Below are 24,155 nucleotides of genomic sequence, written 5' to 3'. Positions count from 1 at the left end.
AGTCTCTCTCTCTCTCCCTAACGTCTTCAGCCTGGATCCAGAACAGAAGGAACAGCTGATCGAAGTGATCGAGAAGCTGTTGAAAGACAAAAGCACAGTAAGTACAGCCTGCTATATATATATATATATATATATATTTATATATATATATCTCCTGTTGGAGGCAGCAGGCCACTGGAGGGCGCCCCAGTCAAGCGTTTCTCCTCCCAGCTCTCCATCCCACAGCTCATTCGGCAATGCCATGGTTTGTTAACACCCACTTAAACCCACACATCTTCAGATGCTCCTTGTTAAGTGTCCATTTGGAAGGAATTTTCGCACTGATGCTAGTGTCAGCTTAATTTTCTCAAAGGCCAACTTCTTCTCTTTTTTTCCAAAATGGACCGCAAATGAGTTGGAGTCTCAGATTCTGTGTTTAGGCCACTCTCAGACACCAGCAGCAGCCCATTAGGAGTCAGCAGGCAGCACATTCATTTGAAGAGGTCACAGTGAATACTAAGGGTGTTTAAATGCCAATTTCAGATATGTAGACGTTGGTTGGTTGGCTACAGAATGCAGAGCGTGTTGTGTTTGGACGTGCGAGTCATGCACAGTTTGTCGTAATTATGTATTCATAGCATATACCTATCATTATACAAACAAAACAAAGCAGCTCAGGCCAAGGGGGGATGGAAAGCCCAGTACCAGATGCATAGCATATTTAGCCCCAGACGCTAACGAAGACAGATGACTTCTCCCCCGTTGGAGCCCACATCGGGAGGCTGGGGACGGAGAGAGAGGCCACTATCATCACACACAGCAGCACTATCAATCTGATGAATGGAGAAAACACAAACATAGTGGACGCCTAATAGCTTCAAGCCATGCATGTTTATGATGCTAGCACCATGTAGCATTTAGAGCTCCAACAACGACTGACAGTGTCGCATTTTTTTTTGCAATTTCTATACGCTGGGAGTGAATCTGTGTGAGTCAGTGAGTCATCATGTAAAAGGGAACATCTCAGATCTGTCAGTCACATAAATGTCAGTTTACTAGTCATGAGTTTAGCTCACAGCCTGGGGAAGCTTCAGTCTGATCATAACTGATCATAACTTCTGTTGCTCTGAGAAAATAACCCTGATGATGTCATGATGGTTTTTCTCAGGTTGCAGCTGGAGACGACAATGTTAAACAGGAAATCATGTCAACTGCACTGCGTTACATTTTCAAACTGATATGTTTGTCATATATATTGTCAAACATATCATATATGTTTGTCAGCAGGATTAGCAGAATAAGTACTGGCCTGGTTTTCATGAAACTTGGAGGAATGTTACCACATGGGCCAACAGGACAACTCATTACATATATACAAATTACAGAAATTATTTTTCACTTTTGTTAACATGAAGAGATAAGGCATGGTCTTGGTGGACGGCTGTGAATGCCTTTATGATAATTTAAACGTTTGTATTCTATATTTATTTCATTGACCTTTTTCAGTACATGTATATTTATCCCCATGCTGATAACAGCTGTGACCAGAGGCATTATTTATTCAGGTAGTCCATTCTATTCTGATGAGCGTCATAACTAAGGAACTCCCTAGACTCAAGGATGAACTGCCCTATCTGGCAATATCAATGAAAGTCTAAAAAAACTATTTGTGTATCCGTCTATTAATCTGGATCTGATCTTCCTTTGGCCGTGTTACAGGCTTCAGTTAACCCATTGAGGCCAAAAACTTCCTGTAAAACCTCTGATTGGTGATTTTAAAATCAGCCCCTAAAACCTGAAGTTTTTCTGTAAATTCAACAGAAGTGTGAACGCTTCTACTAAATAATAGATTTTTCAGCCTCTGTAGCAGATAGAAATGAAATTCAAAAAGTATTTGAGAGCTTACACAAATACTACAAAACGACGTATCCGCTTTCCAGGCTTCATTTAAGTAGTTTACCTTTCGTCCTGCTGACAAACAGACAAACACAAAAACACAACTGCACTTCTCGTTGGAGGTAACAAGGATTCTCTGAAAATTGCACATCGTGCCTTTAATTCCAAGGCTATGACGTGCCAAAGCTGCTAAAATGCTTTTTTGCATCCTTACTTTAGTTTCTAAAGACAGACAGCTTCCCAGACATCTTCAGGTGTGTAAAACAGTTTTACCAGATCCAATGTTAATGAATCAATTTAACTGCAAATCCGTGCATTCATTAAGCTAAGTGCTATTTATCTGGTGTCAGTATGCTGCCTATAGAAGCAGGAAACATTTGGTTATTGTTCCAGTGTGTGGCAGCGTCCAGCCTCCTGACATTTACCTTTACAGATGTGCCTGTTTGGTTAAATGGCTGTGACACGCGGGGGGGGGGGGGGGGGTCTGCTTACAGGCAGGATGGTTTAAAGAGGAGATGGGAAGGCCTGATGACAGAGACAACATAGGAGTTTGTGCAGCTGTTTTACCGTGATGGATCTATTATCCAGCCATTACAAGATAAATGATCGATCCCTCCCACCAGCCGCCCCCCTGCACCTTCTGCAAAATTGAAATGAGAACAGCGAGGAGGTGCGGGGGGGGAGGGGGGGCTATGATCAGGGCTAGGTGAGATGCCCATTAATTTAAGAGGAAGAGGAGGAGGAGGAGGAGGAGGAGGATAAGAGCAGGAGAGGAGGAGAGGCCGACCCCACGCCTCGCCATCAATCAAAAAGGCGCTCGTTGTCTGTGGCGTGATGACCCAGCACTCTCTGCCTCTCTGCCACTCTAATTAGAATTCATAGCAAAATAGATGCAAGGAAACGGTTTGGGCCCTTCATAATTTTATAGGAAATTTATTGTTATTAGAAGAACCATTTGCTTAGTGTGATTTTTCCATTACCGGCTTGTCACGCAGGCTAGATAATATGGTGGGAGAGGGGGAGGGGGGGTATGAACTCCATAGATTGGGGTGTCAGTTTTGTTGATGGTGCATGTAGTTTACCTTGGAGCTCAGTCTAATGGGGGAAGTTGGGAGAGAATGCACAAAGCCTGCAGCAGGATCCACAGACAGAGCTGATGTAATAGCCCCAGAGACAGGACCGGCCTTGGGAGGACGCCAGGGGACTAAAAATACATATAGTTATATATATATATATATATATATTCTAATTGACTGCTTTAAGTACGCTTATCTAAAGAATAATATTTTGGCAGAGATATTACCTGAAAAGACCAGCTGAGCTTCAAGCTGCTGTAAAGCTATTTTAAAGAAGCCATGATTTTATTTCCACTGTACATCAGTTACTGTGAGCAGCTTTCTCTGGAACTATTTTATTTAAATCAAAGCAATCAACAGAATTAACTGATACCACCTGTTAAAGTTCCAAAAGAGTGACAGCAGCCAGAGGTGGACTGGAATTTCTGGCCTCGAACAGAAAGCATTTTTGGCAAAACCATAATACCTATCATTGATCCGACTTCACTTTGAGCGTCCTGAGTTCTTCCTGAACCTCTACATATGTTTTTTGTGAAGAAAAATGAAAAAATAGCTTTGTTAGAGCGATCTAAAAAAACTGTTCCATCTCCCTTTTTCAAATATCTTCCTGCGTTTTTAATATGGGAGCCAATGAGGCTGTTGGTGGTGTTGGTGGATCATCTGTGCGTCCTACGCCCAAACTATAACTCTGACAGCTTTACCAGAGGATTGTGAGGGAGAAGACTAATTTTCCTACGTTTCTATGTATAAATTATTTCTGTAGAGTGGAATTTGCGGCCTGGAGCGCAGTTTTAAAATGTATTTTTTGACAGTTTTTTCTCTCCCTCTACACTCTGGCGATGATGTCACACACTGTGACACGAACATTCCGTGCAATACACACCCATTATAATCTCAGAATTTCTCCAAAAATGATCATGGTCATTGAACAGGGATTGATAAAAAACTATATGACCTAACGAAACGTGGATTAATACACCGATACACAAGACTTGTGTCTACTGTTTAAAGTTTAAATGGAGTCTCTAGGTGAAATTATGCCAGAGAAGTAGACATTTAAAAATCTCCAACGATTGTTCTTTTTCGCTCATTTTCTTTCAGCCGTCCCATTCATTTCAATGCAAAATTTTGGGCAGTTTTTCGCGACTTACGTCGCGAAAAATCCGTATTCTGTAGAGAAAAGTAACAGCACACCGATCCCGATCAAACCGCACGTTTTGATATACTGTTATACTGTGGATTTCTAGTAGCGGGACGAAATTGCGTCCGCAAGAGGAATAAGAAGAAATCCACAGTATAACAGTAGTGCTCGGTGCGATTGCCCCGAGGCCCTAATAATAATAACAACTCATCTTTGCAGTGTGTTTTCTGGGAGTTTGTTCCACATATACAGAGCATAGAAACTTAACTCTGCCTCTCTATGTTAGTGTTATAGTGTGCTCAGGTTCTTCTCATACAAATATGATCACATCTGGCTCCAAAAACCAAGATGGCAGCAGCTAAAGTGTCCCAAGCGAAGCGTTAGAAGCAGTGTGTGACGTCACGGTGGCTGCTCCTCTTCTCTCATACAGTCGGTGGCTTTAACTAGTAATTACCCGTGCTGGGGTCTCCCTGCAGCTGAATATAACTAGAATTTCTGTGGGTCACTCAATAAATCTAACTTCATACATCAGAGTGAGACCATAAAATGTAGTTGTTTGATCCTCCAGTGATCCATTCATCAGTATTAGTGTGTGCATGTCAGAAAAGCTCATCATCACTCGGATTTAAGGCCCAGATTTCAACACACACACACACACACACACACACACACACACACACACACACACACACACACACACACACACACACACCATATACACACAGAGACACACACACACAATCAATGCAGGCTCATGACAATGCTGATGGGTAATGCAGCGGGTTCCCACAGGGCCACCGGGGGCCAGAAGGCTTTAATTGGGAGGACCAGATTCAGCTCCTCTCTCTTCTTCGTCTTCACCCTCGCCTGCCCGTGATAATGCTGTTTGCATATTAATACACTGCCATGTCACTCACTCAGTCTCTGGGCCAGCCAGCAGGCAGCTGGTGGTGCTGGTGGTGGTGGTGGTGGTGGTGGTGGTGGGGGGGGCATTCAAAATCTTTGAATGTCATGAAAAAGACACAAAATGACCAAAAAAGACACAAAATGAGAAGACAGAATAACAAAAAAAAACCCACAGAAACATAAAAATGATTACAAAAAAGACACAAAATAACTCAAAAAGACACATAAATGACACCAATGACAAAGAAGACACAAAATAACTAAAAAAGACACAAAATAACTAAAAAAAGACAGAAAATAACTAAAACAGACACAAAAAAGATACATAAATGACACCAATGACAAAGAAGACACAAAATAACCAAAAAAGACACAAAATGACCAAAAAAAGACAGAAAATAACTAAAACAGACACAAAAAAGATACATAAATGACACCAATGACAATGAAAAAAGACACAAAATAACTAAAAAAGACACAAAATGACCAAAAAAAGACAGAAAATAACTAAAACAGACACAAAAAAGATACATAAATGACACCAATGACAATGAAAAAAGACACAAAATGACAAAAAAAAGACACAAAATAACTAAAAAAGACACAAAATGACAAAAAAAAGACACAAAATAACTAAAAAAGACACAAAAAAGACACAAAATGACTTACAAAGACACGTAAAGACATGAAAAGGGATAAAAAATGGACGAAATATCCCTTTAAGCTGCAGCAGCCAAACGGGTTAAAATGATGCTGATTATTGTCTCTCAGCTGCTGCTTCCTGCTCGTCCTCCTTCCTCTGTGAGTCGAACATGAAAGAGAAGAAAAAAATATATAATTTGCGGTAAAACTATAAGAAACACTTGAGTTGAAACTTTAAGAGCAAACATTTTCCCTTCTAATTATCAGCTAACTACACAGAGGCTGAACTGTGTATATTGTAATCAAAGTGGTAAATTGGAATTGTCTTGTTTTTAAGTGAAATAATAGTGTTTTTTTCTGACCAGGGTCATATCTCTCAACCAAGCTTTTTATTTCTCCAGAGTCTTTATATTAGTATTTGTTCAATTTGTCTTAACAAAACTGCTACACATTCCTTACAGCTTCCATTAGCTCTGATGTTAATCCTGGAGATAAATAAACTAAGAACACATTTCCCTCATGAGTAAGTTGTCGTGGCAATTTTGACAATTGCACTAAGTTAATGGCTGAGCTGGCCAAACACAAAGCACTCAATGCTCTGTTCAGCAACTTTTATTAGCACATTCGTGTTCCATACACCGCACAATCCCGAATGGCTCTTTTACAGCAGTAGTTCTCAACCTTTTTGAGTCGCGACCCCCAATTTAACATGTATGTTGTCCGCGACCCCCGCTCACTGAACACAATCTCACACACACAGTTCAGATCACCCAAAAAAGAAACAAAATGACCAAAAAAAGGAAACAAAATGACCAAAAAAGACACAAAATGACCAGAAAAGACAGAAAATGACCAAAAAAGGAAACAAAATGACCAAAAAAGACACAAATTGACCACAAAATGGCACAAAATGGCACAAAATGACAAAAAAAAGACATTAAGTGACCAAAAACACATTAACACATGAACACTTTAACACAGTGGAGACAGAGCTGACCTCCAAAATGATTTGGCGACCCCCAGAAATTATCTCGCGACCCCAATTGGGGTCCCGACCCCAAGGTTGAGAACAGCTGTTTTACAGTACAACAAAGTCCCGTACACCGCTCGACTTATGTCTGTTGTAGTTCCCAGCATTGATTCTTTAGTAAGACTCAACGTGGCCCTATCTTCCTGCCCTAAACATCACATCATTGTTTTATCATTATCATTGTTAAGTTCAGAGTCAGTTCCCACAATGCCTTGTGTCTTGAATATCAAGTAGGTCGCCGCCTACCTCATGTCCCACCATGCAGGAAACACCAAACTTCCTTCACAAAGTTCATCTGTTCTTCTGTTCCTCTCTGCAGCTGGTGGCGGGCAGCGTGGTCATGGCGTTTGAGGAGGTTTGTCCCGATCGCATCGATCTGATCCACAAGAACTACAGGAAGCTGTGCAACCTGCTGGTGGACGTGGAGGAGTGGGGCCAGGTGGTCATCATCTCCATGCTGACGCGCTACGCCAGGACGCAGTTCACCAGCCCCTGGACGGAGGTCAGACACATACACACACATTATATATACACATCCATTCACTGGACACTCTATCACAGAGGTGTCAAACTCTAGTCTAATAATATTTGGCCCACGAGGAAATACCAAATGACAACCAGAGCTTGCCCACCGGTATTATACAGCGCAAATAAATAATACTACAAATCCCAGAATGCTCTGCTGGTGTTTTGGCTTGAACACAGTAGATCAGTGTGGAGCAAACTGAGCAACAATTAAAGTGTCTTTATGCACTTTTTCTTGCTAGTCCAAGGCTTGAATGGCTGCACATTCATTGAAGGATATTATTATTAGTCATTTGGTTTATTATTGTTATTTTATTCTCACATTTATTTTTAGCCTGTGGAAAAAGATTACTGTTAAATTTAAATTTAAAGAAGGCCGCATGTAAAATAAAGGGACATACGATTTTTATTTACATTTTATTTAAGAAATGAATGCCATTGATGTGTTTGTTTGTTTTATTTGATATTCGATTTTGCATGTTTGCAATATTAAGTTATATCAAGCTTTTCTTGTTCCGTTTCGTTTGAACTTGTTTAGGTCAATTTTTTCAATAAATATCAATGTTGGCCCGCGACTTTGTCCAAGTTTTACATTTTGGCCCACTGTGTATTTGAGTTTGACACCCCTGGTCTATCATTAAAAGAAGCCCAAAAAAAAATAAACGTGGTTTATGACAGTGTTGCTAGCCAGTTGTCATTATAATTGAAGTACTGCAAAATACCTAACAATAACAACTCGGTTTGCCAATCCACGGTGGGCAATAAGATGAAAGTTTGGGCTCTTTATCTCACATTAATCCACTGTAAACACTGTGGTTTATTGAGATGTGTTTATGTTTCAGGGCGCCATTTTTGATGAGAACAACGAGAAGACGTTCTACGACTCTGACTCTGAGGAGAAGAAAGACCAGACGGAGGTCAAAGCTTACATCATGGATCCAGATCACAGGCTGCTGCTGAGGAACACCAAGCCGCTGCTGCAGAGCAGGAACACCGCCGTGAGTTAGCGCCACACTTAAACAGACTGATATATATATATATATATATATATATATATATATATATATTCAGGCCATTAGGAGTCGGAGTGTGAGTGTGTGTGCTGCTGTTTAACCTGTCGACAGATATAAACACTGATCAAGGCCTCGGCTCGTATCTCAGCGCTGTCTCGGAGATAAAAGCTGCACAAGTGCTGCTATAGGGACGTACATGCACTTTCAGATTCACTTCCCATCAGTAATGCATTTTAAGAAACCTTTTCTTCAAACACACACCTGGACGCAAAGACACAGGAACCCACACACACACCTGCCTTAGTGCTTCTCCCCCCTAGATGAGAAAAAAGAAGATAAAAGCGAGTGAGTGCAGATCTCCATCACCCAGGAGCCTCAAGGTCTCTGTCGCCGTGGAGCAGCGGGAGGAAAAATGCTCCCAAATGAAAGTGTTGATTAAAATGTGACATGCTGTGTCTTTTACACGCGACAACACAGTGACATCCTCCATCTTCATCCACGCCTCCACCTTTCATTCTGCCTGCTACGATGGACACACGTCCGCTGCTATTTAAAGCTCCGCTGAAAAATTACCTGCACAGAGTCGAGGCATGAGTGTTTCTGTGGAGAAATAACAAATCCATGTGGAGGAATTTCATTTTATCTTTCATAGACGGGTGGCAATGCACTCACAGTGTAATCATAATAATAATAATAATAATAATAATAATAATATAGCATTTAAAAGTTACAAAGTGCTTATTTGAGTGTCAAAACAGGAAATAGTACTAGTAATAGTGAAAGTAACATATATCTTGACGGCGCAAATTGGTGGTACAGATGTTAGTGAATATGGATCCCTGCTGTCGCTGCTGAATATTTCAGGGATAGATTGCATGTGTGAGTTATAGAGTTCCAGATTTAAGAGATTTAAAGTGGCAAATCTGCACAAAAAAAGTTTCAGATTTATGAGAAAAAATTGGGGAAAAAAGCAACTTTTTTCTCCCAGATTCACCACTTTAACCCTTAATAGGACACTCATTGAAATACTTGCAAATTCCAAATTTCAACCCTAGAGAATATTGGAGGATATTACATACAGCCAGAATGTGTAAAAAAAACATACGAAAATAATATTTTGAGAAAAAGACCAGAAATCTACGAGAAAAAAATGTGCAGATTTATGAGATTTAAAGTGGTGAATCCGGGAGAAAAAAGTTGCTTTTTTCCACTTTTTTCTCGTAAATCTGCAGCTTTTTTTCATGCAGATTTGCCACTTTAATATGGTAAATTTGCAACTTTTTTCTCTAAATATTACCTGAAGTTACCAAATATAGTTGTTTGCCTGATAAAGGGTTAATGTTGGTTCAACTGATTTGGACATTAGCATCCTCTCATGCAGCTCCTCCAGGTCAGATATAGAAACATTAAGGGTTGCAGTGCATGTATGATAAGAGGATATAGAGAAAAAAAACTGGAAAGTGATTGAAAATAAAAACAAACAGGAATAAAAAGCAGTAAGGACAAAGGCATTAGCTAGAAGCCATTCCAAATGTTGTAAAACAGATTATAATGCTCTGATGTTTAAATAATGTCTGTGTTCTAGGTGGTGATGTCTGTGGCTCAGCTCTATTGGCACTTGGCCCCAAAACATGAAGTCAACATCGTCACTAAATCTCTGGTTCGACTCCTGAGGAGCCACAGGTGAGTCTCCTAGAGTCAGCAGAGATGAACGGCTTCACACTATCTTCACACTATCTCTGCCTCTGTTGTTGTTGATGTCTGATTGTGTTTTGTTTCTTCCTCCTGTTCTCAGAGAGGTTCAGTACATCGTGCTGCAGAATATCGCCACCATGTCCATCCAGAGGAAGGTCAGTCTGATATGGAAGCAGAACAATAACAATAACTAAATGATTGATTCTCTGATGATAACATGAGTTATCTCCTCACAGGGGATGTTTGAGCCCTTCATGAAGAGTTTCTATGTGAGATCTACAGATGCCACACACATCAAAACACTGAAGGTAACTACTAGTTTATGTGGTGCATTATATATATTATATTATAATATGGGCTTATAAATACATAATGGACTCCAATATGGGCTCATATAAGGGTCCATACCATTTTAAGCTTGTGAAATAATCAGAAATAGTGTAACTTCACTCACTGTGCTTGTTCGTATCTTAGCTCCAACATTCCCACAGTAGATGTTCAAGTTTCTGATTGTGTAGAACAGGGATTCCCAAAGTGTGGTGCGTGGACCCCTGGGGGCGCGAGATGAAAAATGTAATGGCGGTCTGATAATGACACAATTGCATTTTCCCCCCCACACAATAAAGACGTGTTATTAATTAATTAATAAATACAGGCTATTCAATTTTGTGTCATTTTTTGTTCATTTTGCATCTATTTTTGGGTTGTTTGGTAATTTTTACATGTATTTTTGGTCAATTTGTGTCTATTTTGATAATTTTGTGTCATCTTTGGTCATTTTTGGTTGTTTTTGATCTTATAATGAAGCGTAGAAGAAGTTATCTTCTTGTTCTTGTATCATTTTTCCAGCCTGTGTTATGATGACGGGGTTGTGTTCACTCCACGCTCATTTAAATTTGCTGCAATTTTTGTTCAACGCAGCTCATAGCAGGGACATAGAAGGGGGTGCACGGCTAAAAAAGTCTGGGAACCGCTGCTGTAGAATATATTGTTTATCAGTGAAGATTGATTTAGAATAAAATGCATCATCACAAAATCAGAATGTAACACAAGATAATTGCTTTCATGAACAATGAATTGTAGACTACAAATGCAAAAAAAAAAGATTTTTGATCCTGCTTTTTACTGTCCAAATAGTTTTTCTGCTTTGAAAATGTCTTTTTTACAACTCCAACTGTCTCCTACACGTTCACAAACTTATATTTTCCTCCACAGTTTTGTCACATGCACAAAGGGTGATATCCTCTACAGCCAGAGGCTTCTGGAAACATTTTAAAAGCTCATTTCAAAATCTTATTCATCCTTAAATTCAGCTACCTTATGCAGAAATTGACATCATCCTTCCCTTTAATGGTTTACTTTCAGCATGCGTATATATTTAGTATTCTCACATAACTGTTAACCCGTGCACATGTTTTGCTTGCACTTAATTGATAACCTTTTTATTATATATATTATAACCTTTTCAACGACCTGCGAGGTCCCTATTGTATTTCGAATGATTATTAGGGACCGAGCACTAACGGTGCAAGGACCCTATTGTAATTGAAGGGATTATTATTATTATTCATCTCCCAAATGAATCGCCTTTTTGGGGCCTTTATCATATTCAAAAACTCCTGATATTTGGAATATACATAAATCTCTTGTGAAATTTACGTATTCTAGTGGTTGCGGGAATGGGCGTGGCACAATGGCTCACCAGCGCCCCCTACAAACTTTTCTACCGTGAAGGCATTACTCCTACCCATTAAACCCTATCCACTTCTAACTTGGTCAGTGTCATCATGAGGCCTTTGGGATGAAACATACTCAAAATCTTGACTGACCGTCACACTATATGGGCGTGGCATGGCGGCAAAATATGAAAACACGAGACTGTATAACTTGACTATACATTGTCCAATCTGTCCCTAATTTCTCACACGTGATGAGGGTCCACCTCTGAACACACCCACATGTCAATATTGATACACTGTCATTGCGCCCCCCGCTGGCAACAGGAAGTAACAACTTTTATGCCTAGCCCCAGCAGCAGGTTTCACGTACAGACACGAAATTTGGTACACACGTGCTTCATGTGGAGACGCACCATTTCCACCGATTTACTTCAAATTTGCTCAGTACCATCACAAGGCCTTTGGGATCAAAAGTTGTATTAATCTTTACCACCTGTCACACTATGTGGGCGTGGCTTGGTGGCAAAATATGGCGTCTCGCCATAACACACAAGACTGGATAACTTGACCATACATTGTCCAATCTGTCCCAAATTTCACAAACGTGATTAGGGTCCAGCCCGGGACACACCCACGTGTCTATATTGACACACAGTCATAGCGCCCCCTGCTGGCTACAGGAAGTAACATGTTTTACACCTACCACAAGCACAGTGGTAGGAGACACGCAATTTGGTACGCATAGGGACTGAGCCAACAGCGCCGCGTCCGATGTGCCCTCCCCTGACGGCGCCTCCCCCGACGGCTCCACTCTGCGAGGGCCCGTTCAGTACTGCGCGCAGTCCTAGTTCTTTTTATTTTTATTTTTCTTCCCCCCAAATGATCGCATATTTCACTGCCTGAACATACCCCAAAACTCATGAAACTTTAAATATAAGTCACACCTGGCGAAATTTTTTATTGTTTTTATATTTAGTTTATTTGCACTCTATTTTCACTCTTTCCCACTTAGATTAGAACTGTTGCACAACATTTCCCACTGGAGAAATAACGTTTTATCTAATGTCTTACCTGAAATGATCTGGATCCATAAACACACCAACCTCTCTGTTCTGATCCTGTAGCTGGAGATCCTGACCAACCTGGCCAACGAAGCCAACATCTCCACTATTCTGAGGGAGTTTCAGGTTTGTGTTTTGTTACTTTTGGTAATTGCACTTTAGTTTTTATGCACCAAATCTCTGGAAGAAACTCCCAGAGAACTTGAGGTCTGCTGCAACTCTCAGCTCTTTTAAATCAAGTCTGAAGACTTTTCTGTTTCCATTTTAACCTGAAATTTTTATTCATTCACTTTTAACCCATAACAACCCAGACCCATTTATCCTTAAAAGAAAATTATTGGGGATATACCACAGACCAAGTGGACCACATAGAACACATTTATTATGTCAAAGATCTGTGATGATGATTATTTTTATGATATTTCTTATTTTAATATAAATAAATTGACACCTTTTCTGCTTACAGAAACGGAAATTTGTCTTTTTCTCTGCATCTCCACAACATATATTAAAAAAATGTGACATTAATAGTGCTGTTTAACAACAAAAAATACAAAATAATAATACATCAATAATAAATAAAAACCCTAATAGGGTTAAATGCAATAAAGGACACCCTATTAACAGATTAGAATTGTTAAATGGGTTTGAATTTAGCCTAGTAACAAAAAATAAGCTTTTTGAAATTAGCTACTTTTTCACATTTCTGTTTCAAGTCACAGCCACATTTTGGAGAAGTCACTTCCTGTTAAAGTCACATGACCACCTCACCAGGTGTTGAGGATGTGTCGCTTAGGGATTTAATGAGTTAATGTGAAGCATAAAGCTGAATATGGGAGATTATAGAAGAGTTACAGTGTTTGTTACATGGGTGTCTCCATAGGTTCTTATGGGTTAAATGTTTTATTCATTCCCTTTTTTTCTTTTAAATTCGCTTTTAAATGTCTTCTAATGTGTTTTATGTATTTTAATCTTGCCCCTGTAAAGCACTTTGAATGGCCCTGTGTCTGAATTGTGCTATATAAATAAACTTGCCTTTGTCTGTGCCGTTAGACTGTTTCCTTCATCACTCTCCTTGTCTGTTCTCTTGTCCAGACGTATGTGAAGAGCCAGGACAAGGCGTTTGCCGCCGCCACCATCCAGGCCATCGGCCGCTGTGCCACCAACATCACCGAGGTGACGGACACCTGCCTCAACGGGCTGGTGCTGCTGCTCTCCAACAGAGACGGTAAAATACCTCCATCAGTACACATATCTGAGTTAGTACTTTCCTCTGAATATACACTACCGGTCAAAAGTTTTAGAACACCCCAATTTTTCCAGTTTTTTATTGAAATTCAAGCAGTTCAAGTCAAATGAACAGCTTGAAAGGGTCCAAAGGTAAGTGGTGAACTGCCAGAGGTAAATAAAAAAAGGTAAGCTTAACCAAAACTGAAAAATAATGTACATTTCAGAATTATACAAGTAGGCCTTTTTCAGGGAACAAGAAATGGGTTAACAACTTAAAGCAGTTCTGCAGCAACGGAGGTTGAAAGTTGCTAAGTTGCTACCAATTCCTACAGGTGTCCCAACTTTTCTTGATCACTTACATCCTACAAGTTGCTCCACATTTAAGGGAACTTCTGCAACTTCTACTTTGACGAGTCAAGAGTTTAGAATACATTTTCCTTTCTACACTGATTCTATGATTTATTTTATAACTTCAATTGTTTATTTGTTATATGCATTAATTTCAGAGTACACTGAGACATTAAACTGCATCATTTTCAACAAAATTCTGGAAAAGTTGGAGTGTCCTAAAACTTTTGACCAGTAGTGTATTTAAAAAATGTTTTTTATGGAAACTTTTGATTCTTTTTTCCTCTTTGAAAGAGCCAGACATTCCCTGGAATAAGATGTTGAAATATAGATAGATACATGAAAATAAGGGACAGAATAAGAAGAGAGAAAGAAAGAGTGTCCATTTTCAGCTGCAGACTTGCAGTCATTTGTGTTTATAATGCTTCAGTCTCTGCAACCTCTGTTATGGTTTGAGTCCTCCTATAAGTTTTTCAATTTCTTCTTTAAAACTTTAACAAAACTGTAGAATAAGTGGACTTTTCCAAAGTTTGTCAAACAAAATGCCACAGAAGGTTCTTCCCCATGTGTATAAATGAGAAGAGGAGTATTTCCTTGTATTATTATTATTATGATATTATTATTATTGTGTGTTGTGTGAGCAGAGACGGTGGTGGCGGAGAGCGTGGTGGTGATCAAGAAGCTGCTGCAGACTCAGCCCACGCAGCACAGCGACATCATCAAACACATGGCCAAGCTCTTCGACAACATCACCGTACGGCTTTCTGCTCTTATTCATACTGCTGGTTCCTTTTTTCAATATTGCCCTATCAATTGATCCAAGTTTGAAATTTTAAACGTTGATGGAAAACTGATATCCTTACAAAATTTGGTCCCAATAGCATTAACACAAGTAAAGTTATTGAGTATTTAAAATGGAAATGTGCAAAAAATGTACCTAAGGGTACACAAGGGTTAAATGAAGGCAGAGAAAGATAAAAATAGACATAACAAAGCAGAGTTTGATTTGTCATATAGGAATTAATAAATGATGATGTATTAATATAGGTTAAACTACCTGCTAGTATATAACATTTTATAAGCTGCAACATTAAAGTGATGGACAAATAAATACATCATCATTATAATTACATAATATATATTATTCTAAAATTGCACCATTCTGCACAATGAGGTTTTTTTTTTCATTTTCTTGAGTGCAGTTTGTGTCTTTTCTGTTGTTTTTATGGTCTACTCTTGTTATGAAAGGTGCTATAAAAATACAGCTTGATTGATTGATAAATAAAAAGCAAAGTGACCATCTGGTCCTGAACTCTGAGGGACTTTTGCTCTGTTTTTACTCTGATTTCTCCCCCGTACCTGCAGGTCCCGATGGCCCGGGCCAGCATCCTGTGGCTGATGGGAGAATACTGTGAGCGGGTGCCAAAGATTGCTCCTGATGTTCTCCGTAAGATGGCGAAGACTTTCACAGCAGAGGAGGACATCGTCAAGCTGCAGACGGTCAACCTGGCAGCTAAACTCTACCTGACCAACTCCAAGCAGGTAGAACACAAACACCAAGCTCCAGGCTTTTATTTTGTAGTGCACTGTGTTCTGAAACTAGCATGTTAAAGATTATAGGATTAAAAAGCAGAAGAATCAGATCAGATCCCTTATATCTAAGGCTCCGTTTACACTGCGGGTAAAAACGACAAAATATTTTATGTGAAGTGCCTTTCGTTTAGACGGTGACGTCGTTTTTGGGGCTTAAAAACGCAAAAATCTGAAACCACCTTCCAGAGTGTAAAAGTTGAATCCTCTCCTCCGTAGCGTGTCGTCTACACCAGTAGTTCTCAAACTTTTTTGAGTCACTAAATGACCAAAAAAGATGCAAAATAACCAAAGAAAGACACAAATTGACCACAAAAAGATGCAAAATGGCCAAAAACCAGCCAGACGGCTGTGAACGAGACCTGGGAGATCTAGTGATGGAGGAGAACTTTGTGGAAGGAGTAGCTGATGAAAATGTGTGGCGTGAAAACTTCCACATGCCCAAAGATGCTCTTATGGCTTTAAGTGATGCCGCCTGGCTGCATACAATCACATTCACACACTTTAGATCACCGTATCAGCAGATTTCCTCCTGAAAACGCTCGTCTAAACGAGGAATAAAAAGTGAAGATGTGACGCCACTTTTGCGTCTTCTGTTCAGACCGTCCTCGTGTAAACGGAGCATAATTTAGCACCTATGTAGAATAGTTCTCCTCAGTGTTTTATTTCCCTCAGCGCTGTGTTGCAGTAATCAAACACAACTCTGAGCTAAATGCTGAGTTTAAATGTGGAGCTGTGAATGAGACAGCTTTAACGTAATGGAGCGTCTCCAGCTTGGTGTCTGAGGCCCGTTGGCTGGGACGAGGTGATTTTGGCCTCTGAGGCGGTTTATGAGCCCAGACGCTCCTCAAACGACCACATCATTACACCTCCTGCTCCTCCTAATGTGCCGAGCATAGAGGAGGAGAGAGAGACACAAAGACGATTCAGGGAAGGGTCTGGGTTGTAGTGCTGCCTTCATGGCAGACATAATTTTAGTTTTTATGCCTGCCGTAATAATACATGTCAGTGCAAGTGGTTGTTTTCCTCTTTTTTGGACCAGAGGAAGAGTTTTACTTATTCTGGGAGAAATAAGAACCAAAATCTGGCAATAAGGAAGATACAAGATATGATCATGGCAATTGTTGCTCATCTAGTTGTACATGAAGTTTATGCATGAAGGAATAGCTTTTTGTTTGTCCAAAATTCAATCCTTTATTGCCATATCAACATGATTGATTGGAATTTGTCTTAGTGAGGTCAGAGAAAGAGAAAAATAGAAAAGTTTTAGTAGTAGTGTATGTAATACAAAAAATAATAAATTAAGATGTATTAATGTAGATTAAACTACCCAGCAGTATATAAAGTTTTATAAGGTGCAACATTATTAAAGTGATTAACACATAAATGCATCAATAATTCTAATTACATTATGTACATAATGTGTTCTAAAATGGCACAATGAGTTTTTTCACATATTTTTATGTAATACTTTTGTATTATTACCTACACTACTGGTCAAAAGTTTTAGAACACACCAACTTTTTCAGAATTTAATTGAAAATGATGCAGTTTAATGTCTCAGTGTACTCTGAAATTAATGCACATTTGCAACATTTAAAATTCTTTATTGAGCATGATAGTGTTTTGAAAGTTAAAAAAAAGATTCAAAATCACATTTTATGTTGGACTAAAGGACTAAAAAAAGACACAAAATGACCAAAAAAAGACACAAAATGACCCAAAAAAGACACAAAATGACTAAAAAAAGACACAAAATGACTTACAAAGACATTAAGAATTCAAAAATGGACAAAATAGCCCAAGACTCCATAGAGTTAAGTTGTTAACCCATTTCTTGTTCCCTGAAAAAGGCCTACTTGTATAATTCTGAAATGTACATTACTTTCCAGTTTTGGTTAAGCTTACCTTTTTTTATTTACCTCTGGCAGTTCACCACTTACCTTTGGACCCTTTCAAGCTGTTCATTTGACTTGAACTGCTTGAATTTAAATAAAAAACTGGAAAAATTGGGGTGTTCTAAAACTTTTGTCCGGTAGTGTAAGTATAATTGTGAATGCAGGACTGTTAATTGCACTACTTGAGTAAAATCTGCGAGTACTTTTGGTTTTTACTTGACGTACCAACTGAAGAATTTTAACTCTGTAAGAAAACAATGAAGTGTCTTTGTTAAAATGTCTCTTAAAATCTTCTAGACCAAGCTGCTGACCCAGTACATCCTGAATCTGGGTAAATACGACCAGAACTACGACATCAGAGACCGGACGCGCTTCATCCGGCAGCTCATCGTGCCCAACGAGAAGAGCGGCGCCCTCAACAAGTACGCTCGCCGCATCCTGCTGGCGCCCAAACCGGCCCCGGTGCTGGAGTCCGCCTTCAAAGGTACTCATACATTAGTAATATCAACCTCTCCTCCTTATTTTGAAACACATTAAACCCTCTAAATAGGCTGAATATTTAAGATTAAATACCATTTTATCTCCTGTTGGTGATTCATCTAAAGCTAATCACTGAATCCACATTAACTGGACCTCTATTTCACATCTAGTGACTCTATTTCCAGTCGTATGCAAAGTTGATTCAGGCGGTGGTTTTATTATTCTGCTGCGTCTGTCTCTCTGAAGGGCAGTTAGGTCAGACCCCTTTACCTTGGACTAATGAGATGGGTAAATTATTGAGCTAATGCTAACCTTTTTCAGACCTCGGAGGGAAAAACTCTCCCTCATTTAGCTGTCTCTGCTCTCTCTCTCCCTCCCTGACAAAAGGGACAGAAACTGCTTCTTACAGCATTAACATTCAGAGGCAGTTTGCACCTACTGGATGTTTATGGAAAGCATTAACCACCCCTGTCATTCTTAATATTCACAACTGAACTCTTTTTTCCCCTCTTTCTGGTTTGCACAGTTTCAGAGCAAACCTCCCGAGACACAGACACTGATTATCTTTCTGAGCTGACCATCGGAGAGAGAATATATATATATATATATATATATATATATATAATATATAAAACAGCTGATATTAAAGGCATGATGATGCCTATCCTTATATTAAAGGCATGATGATACCGATCCTTATATTAAAGGTCATTTAGCCTCCGTCTCACTCATTAAGGATAGACCGTAGACTAAACATAACAAGTGGAAGTTTAGAAGGCTCCAGTTCACCGAACATGACTATATTTGGAATAATAAACACCTCCACAGTTTATCCTTTACGCAGGTTATCCACTTACTTCACTTCTAGCTACCTTGGTCAGCAAAATGCATCGATAATTCACGTTTGCTCCGATATTAATTGGGTTTGGGAATTTAAAAAATAGGCTTAAAACATAATCTATGACTCCTTAGAGCAGGGGTGGGCAATTAATGTCCCCAAGGGGCCACATGACCAACACCATGAAGGTTGCAGGGGCCGGACCAAAACTCTGAACTAAATTCTGCTCAATATTAATGTAATCGCTTTATAAAATACAGTAAATTATCTGGTTTTGAGCTGCTACTGATAAAGAATACATGTTATGATGAGACTGTTAATGTTGAGTAAATCAAATATAGCAGTAAAAAAGTAGTAAATACTCCAATCACTATATCACTTTTATATTTATAACTGTAAATTACATTTAGCAAGGTTCATATTGGTATATTTGTATTATATAGCTTGTTTTTTCATGTTTGTAAATTTTCAAGGTGTTTTACAATGTTGTGATGCTTTTATTATGAAAAAGCGCCGTCCAGTGTGAAACGGGTGCTTTTATTTTGAAAGGTAGTGACAGGAAATAACATGTGTAACGGTAAAAATGAAAAACAAACGGCAAATAACGAGTGCGTCGTAATTCATATAAAGTTGAACTCAAGTATGAAAAAGGCTTCTATAGTGGCTGACTGACAAGACACAAGGTTTGTTAAAGTTTATTTTATTTTGTCATATATATTAGTGGCTATATTTGTTGTCTTAACTATAGTAAAAGTGCTTGTTAGCTCACGTGCTAATGCTTGTTAGCTCTTACGGTGGATTCACAAGGTGACCAAGGAATGTCTTATTTTTATGTTCATGGAGCGATTTTAAATAAATCTTGTGAACTATCAGTAAAGAGTCGAGTCTTTGCAGGTGGGTACGTAAACCACCTTCAAAATAAAAGCACTGCGGTTGTATTGATTTCTAATTTCTGGGTAACCTCATGCGGGCCAGACGAGGACAGCCAACGGGCCGGAGGTGGCCCGCGGGCCGCCCAATGCCCAGCTCTGCCTTAGAGTGTCTTTTACTACAACCAAAAGCTGAATAAGATATTTTAGGAGACCAAAATGTAAATTTAATGAACTGAAAACACTCTGAAAGGGTTAAAAGTTTTTTTTCTGACTGACAGGTGGTGGTATTGACTTCAAGCAAACCCGGCTTTATAGTCTCATTTACTCTAAAATTGGACTGCAATTTAAAAATTAAACATCATATCTTGTTGAAAAGGACTTGAAGCTACTGATTGAGACCATAAACTCATTCTGAGAATGTTTACTGAGGTCATGAATCAAGTGAGAAGTAGGGTCATTTTCTCACAGCCTATTAAATCAGACTTCTTTTCTCATCCAGCGTAGTCGCCCCCTGCTGGCCGTTATAAAGAATGCAGGTTTAACACACTAATGCATTAGCTTTTTTTTTGGACCCGGTGGCTACATCCACTTCTTTACCAAGGTTACTGTGAATCATTCTCTATCTGCCAGTTTCTCCACAACTCTCAAAACTTCCTTTGTTATTTTATTTTCCATTACTTTATAAATGACCTCCCCCTTGCTTCACATTTCCAACTCATTTTCGTTTCATTTCTTTCGCTCTCCTTCCAGATCGGGACCGTTACCAGCTGGGCACTCTCTCCCACAGCCTCAACACTAAAGCTACTGGTTACCAGGAGCTGTCGGACTGGCCAGCCGTGGCTCCGGACCAGTCTGTGAGGAACGTGGAGGTCATTGAACCAGTAAGGAATCTACCTCCCCAAGTCTGTCAATACATAAGGATGTTATGTACCTTTTTATAATAAACACACATACCTGACCTCATGCCAAACCTCAGCCTTTTATGGTGAAAGCTGTGGAGCTAGCCTGGTTTACCCAGACTGCCTGGCACGCTCGATTTCATTTCTAACTGCCAAAAGGGTCTGGAAACCAGGAAGGTTTCTTAGCCTGTTTTAGGATCCAACCACAGAGCGGGGAGGGACGGAGAGACGATGACGCGTACTAGCCGGCAGACGGAAGCTTGTAGTTTTGTAGTTTTCTTACAGATCCAACATGGCTGCTGCAGACGCGAAGCTCTCTTTAGCTGGCTCCCGGCTCGTAGCCAGATCACCGGTGTTTTTGTTTTTTTTGTTTTTTTTGTTTTTTATTAAAGGATCCCCATTAGCTTGTGCCGTGGCAGTTCTGTCAGTACTCAACAGTCCTACAACAACTTTAACAGTAAAAATACATTCCAAAATACTTTAGAAAAGTGCAGCACAAAACTTCATTACAAAACGCAGCACAAATTTAAAAGACAGTTTGTAGAATCAAACCATTGAATTATAGCCATTTGGATTAAATGTTTAGGAATAATTGGTCAAATGCATTTGATCAGAAAACAAATAAAATACAAAAAAAAACAAAACAAAACAATCCAGCTTTAACCAGTATCATTGATTGTAATCCTGGACATCATGAACCCAGGCAAACATGGCTTCTATAAAGAGTAGCGTCCTTTCAACCAAAATAAACAAAAACAATGTAAATAAACCCCCCCAAAAAATATAATAAGCCCAACACCTAACATTTACGGTAGCGGGGCTAATAGCGGTAGCACTACGCTACCCTTACGGCGTTAGCGGTAGCTATTAGCCCCGCTAGTGTAACGGCGGTGATCTGGCTACGAGCCGGGGGACAGCGGAGCCCCCAGAGACCCCCAGCAGCTTGATTATTGCCCATAAAATCAGTGGATGTGTGGCTGAATGACATGAGGGGGAATAAAGCGTGAAAATAAATAATCTTGCAGAAAGCGAGAACTGGAGAAGCAAAGCAGCAGCAACACTCTCACAGACACACACACAACAAACATCCATCTCTGTTGCTCTACTACGTCATCTGGTATAACTGATCTGATTGGCTAAGAGCTACCTACAGACGCTTTGATAGACATTCTAAGCATCCAATAAACGGCTCCGGAGGATCGTAAACCACACCTCCTCTACGGAGAAATGAACGGCTGGTTCCAGACTAATCTCATGTGTTATTATTCTGGAGTTAGCAGGCTAATCTGTTAGCAGGCTAATCTGTTAGCAGGCTAGTGGACAGCAGGCTGGGGACATGTTTGTCCATCGACTGGCCAACAGAGCGAGCTGCAGAGCTGTTTAATGTTTAATAGGAATACAACATAATGAGCATCACACTTCATTAATAACTGTGTATCAACACAACATCAGGGGTCATGACCATCAGCACTCAGCAACACTTGTTCAGCACTGCTGACCAAATGAAGTGTCAGCTTGAATTGGAGCTGGAAATAATGAAAATGAGCTGTACTCCCATTGGCTTTTCATTCAGGGATGACTGACTGTCTGCAGATTGAACCTAATTCACAATTTCTGCTGAAAAATTAGGAGTGGCCTAAAAAGATTTTGCCTAAAAAAACAACTCAATCGCACCAAAGTTTAAACACTTCTGATGTGTGAGGGAGGAAATGAAAAGCAGAGCACCTTTCAACATAAAGGCAGTTAAAAAATGCTTTACATAACACATAAGACGACATTAAAAATGAGAAACCCAACAATCTACTGACACTTTTAACACTTTTAAGTATTTTATTGTCCCCTTCAGCTCCAACAGCTTCTGAGTAACTTTGCTAAAATCTTCAGTTCTTGGTTTTTTTTTTTTGTTTGTTTTTTAACCTTTATTTAACCAGGAAAGTCTTATTGAGATTAAAAATCTCTTTTACAAAAGAGTCCTGGCCAAGACAGGCAGCAGCACAGTTAGTTACAGACAGTCATTTAAAAACAACAGAGAATATTGTTTAATATTGTTCTTTGACCAGCCTGATCAGTTTTATTTAATGAATTGTGATCTCCCATTGCCTTCTTATTTGATGTTAGAAGAAAAACACTTGCTGACCTCCAACACGATCATTTTTTCCGTCCTCATTTTGAGGGAATTATCAGTTTGTGTTGGAGAAATTAGCTTTCATTCCTCTCTTCCACTCAGCTCAGAGAACGTTTTAAATATGAGGTTGATTTAAGGGAAAAGATAAGAGTAACTTGGGAAATCTGTGTTGTCCTGGAAAAAATAAAGGCCAGCAAAGACTGATTGAGCTAATTAGGATAATTGACTAATTCCACTGCATCTTATTAAAGCAGGAGAGAGGTGCATTTCCCTTAAAATCAAGTTCTTTATACGGCTTTATCTTTTATCTTTATTCCACTTTTACTCTTTACTTTGTGTGAATGGTGGCTTCTGTATGTTTTTAATAACAATGCAGTTGCATAATTATTAGTTTTCTTCACATTAAGCCCCTAAAAGCAAACACTACTTAATAAAACCTCTGAATAAGGTGTAAGAATCATTTATAATCTGGTGTAACACTCATGACTAAATGTTGAATATCTCAAATGTAATTGACCTCACTTCCCTCCTCTGTGTGTGTTCAGGTGCAGGAGTGGGCTCCGCTGGTCGGGAAGACCAAGAAAAAGAAAAATGATGACAAGTTCTTCTCTGACGACGAAGAGGAGAAAGAAGAGGAGGAAGGATCTGAGAGCAGCGGCAGTGAAGACAGCAGCAGCAGCAGCAGCAGCAGCAGCAGCAGCAGCGGGGAAGGTTTGGTTCAGATTTCAATATTTCTGCCCACATTGTGTATCCAAAGTTATAATTCTCAAGATTTTATGGTTGATTTTGGCAGCACCTGAGTCACTGGTGGTAACTGTGATTACAGTTTAATACGACAGGTGAAACCTCAGCATATTCACTCACAATTAAAACCATTTGAGCCACATTTGTATATATTAATATTGAATTTCTGAGCTTGAATGAAATAAAACCCCACACTTTTCTATGCAGGTTTTGCACCAACATGATTATTCTAAGAGTAGAACTCTGACTCCAAACAGAGTTGGGATGCTGTAAAGAACAAATAAAATCACATTATATATTCTTTTTCTTAACGTTCAGTCTAAAAAAGTAAAAAGATATTTGATGTTCCAGCTGAAACTTGTTTTACAGACACTGTAACTGAAGCATTCTGTTTTTAATTTGGTTGTTTTCAGCGACCCAGCTTTTTTGGAAATCAGGATTTTATTCAGAAAGCTGCAACCAGTGAAAACTCAGCAAATAATAAATAA

The 24,155-nt window shown here is 39.3% G+C and overlaps 1 protein-coding gene across 2 annotated transcripts in view; it reads left to right on the top strand.

Annotated features, from left to right (window-relative positions):
* The window catches only part of ap3b1a (adaptor related protein complex 3 subunit beta 1a), an 88,564-nt gene that overhangs the window by 21,396 nt on the left and 43,013 nt on the right, over window positions 1-24,155 (top strand). For both annotated transcript variants that reach the window (XM_059357783.1, XM_059357784.1), the window contains exons 6-18: window positions 31-97; window positions 6,990-7,172; window positions 8,038-8,193; window positions 9,794-9,891; window positions 10,004-10,058; window positions 10,140-10,211; window positions 12,707-12,769; window positions 13,739-13,871; window positions 14,866-14,975; window positions 15,587-15,763; window positions 18,007-18,193; window positions 20,650-20,780; window positions 23,469-23,634. In XM_059357783.1, the coding sequence (XP_059213766.1) occupies window positions 31-97; window positions 6,990-7,172; window positions 8,038-8,193; window positions 9,794-9,891; window positions 10,004-10,058; window positions 10,140-10,211; window positions 12,707-12,769; window positions 13,739-13,871; window positions 14,866-14,975; window positions 15,587-15,763; window positions 18,007-18,193; window positions 20,650-20,780; window positions 23,469-23,634 (1,598 nt within the window). The remainder of the gene's footprint in view (window positions 1-30; window positions 98-6,989; window positions 7,173-8,037; window positions 8,194-9,793; window positions 9,892-10,003; window positions 10,059-10,139; window positions 10,212-12,706; window positions 12,770-13,738; window positions 13,872-14,865; window positions 14,976-15,586; window positions 15,764-18,006; window positions 18,194-20,649; window positions 20,781-23,468; window positions 23,635-24,155) is intronic.

This window comes from Centropristis striata, chromosome 19 (genome assembly GCF_030273125.1).
Source record: "Centropristis striata isolate RG_2023a ecotype Rhode Island chromosome 19, C.striata_1.0, whole genome shotgun sequence".
NCBI classification, from domain to species: domain Eukaryota; kingdom Metazoa; phylum Chordata; class Actinopteri; order Perciformes; family Serranidae; genus Centropristis; species Centropristis striata.
The sequence above is the reverse complement of the archived record's forward strand: the minus strand, read 5'-3'. Positions and strand labels throughout refer to the sequence as shown.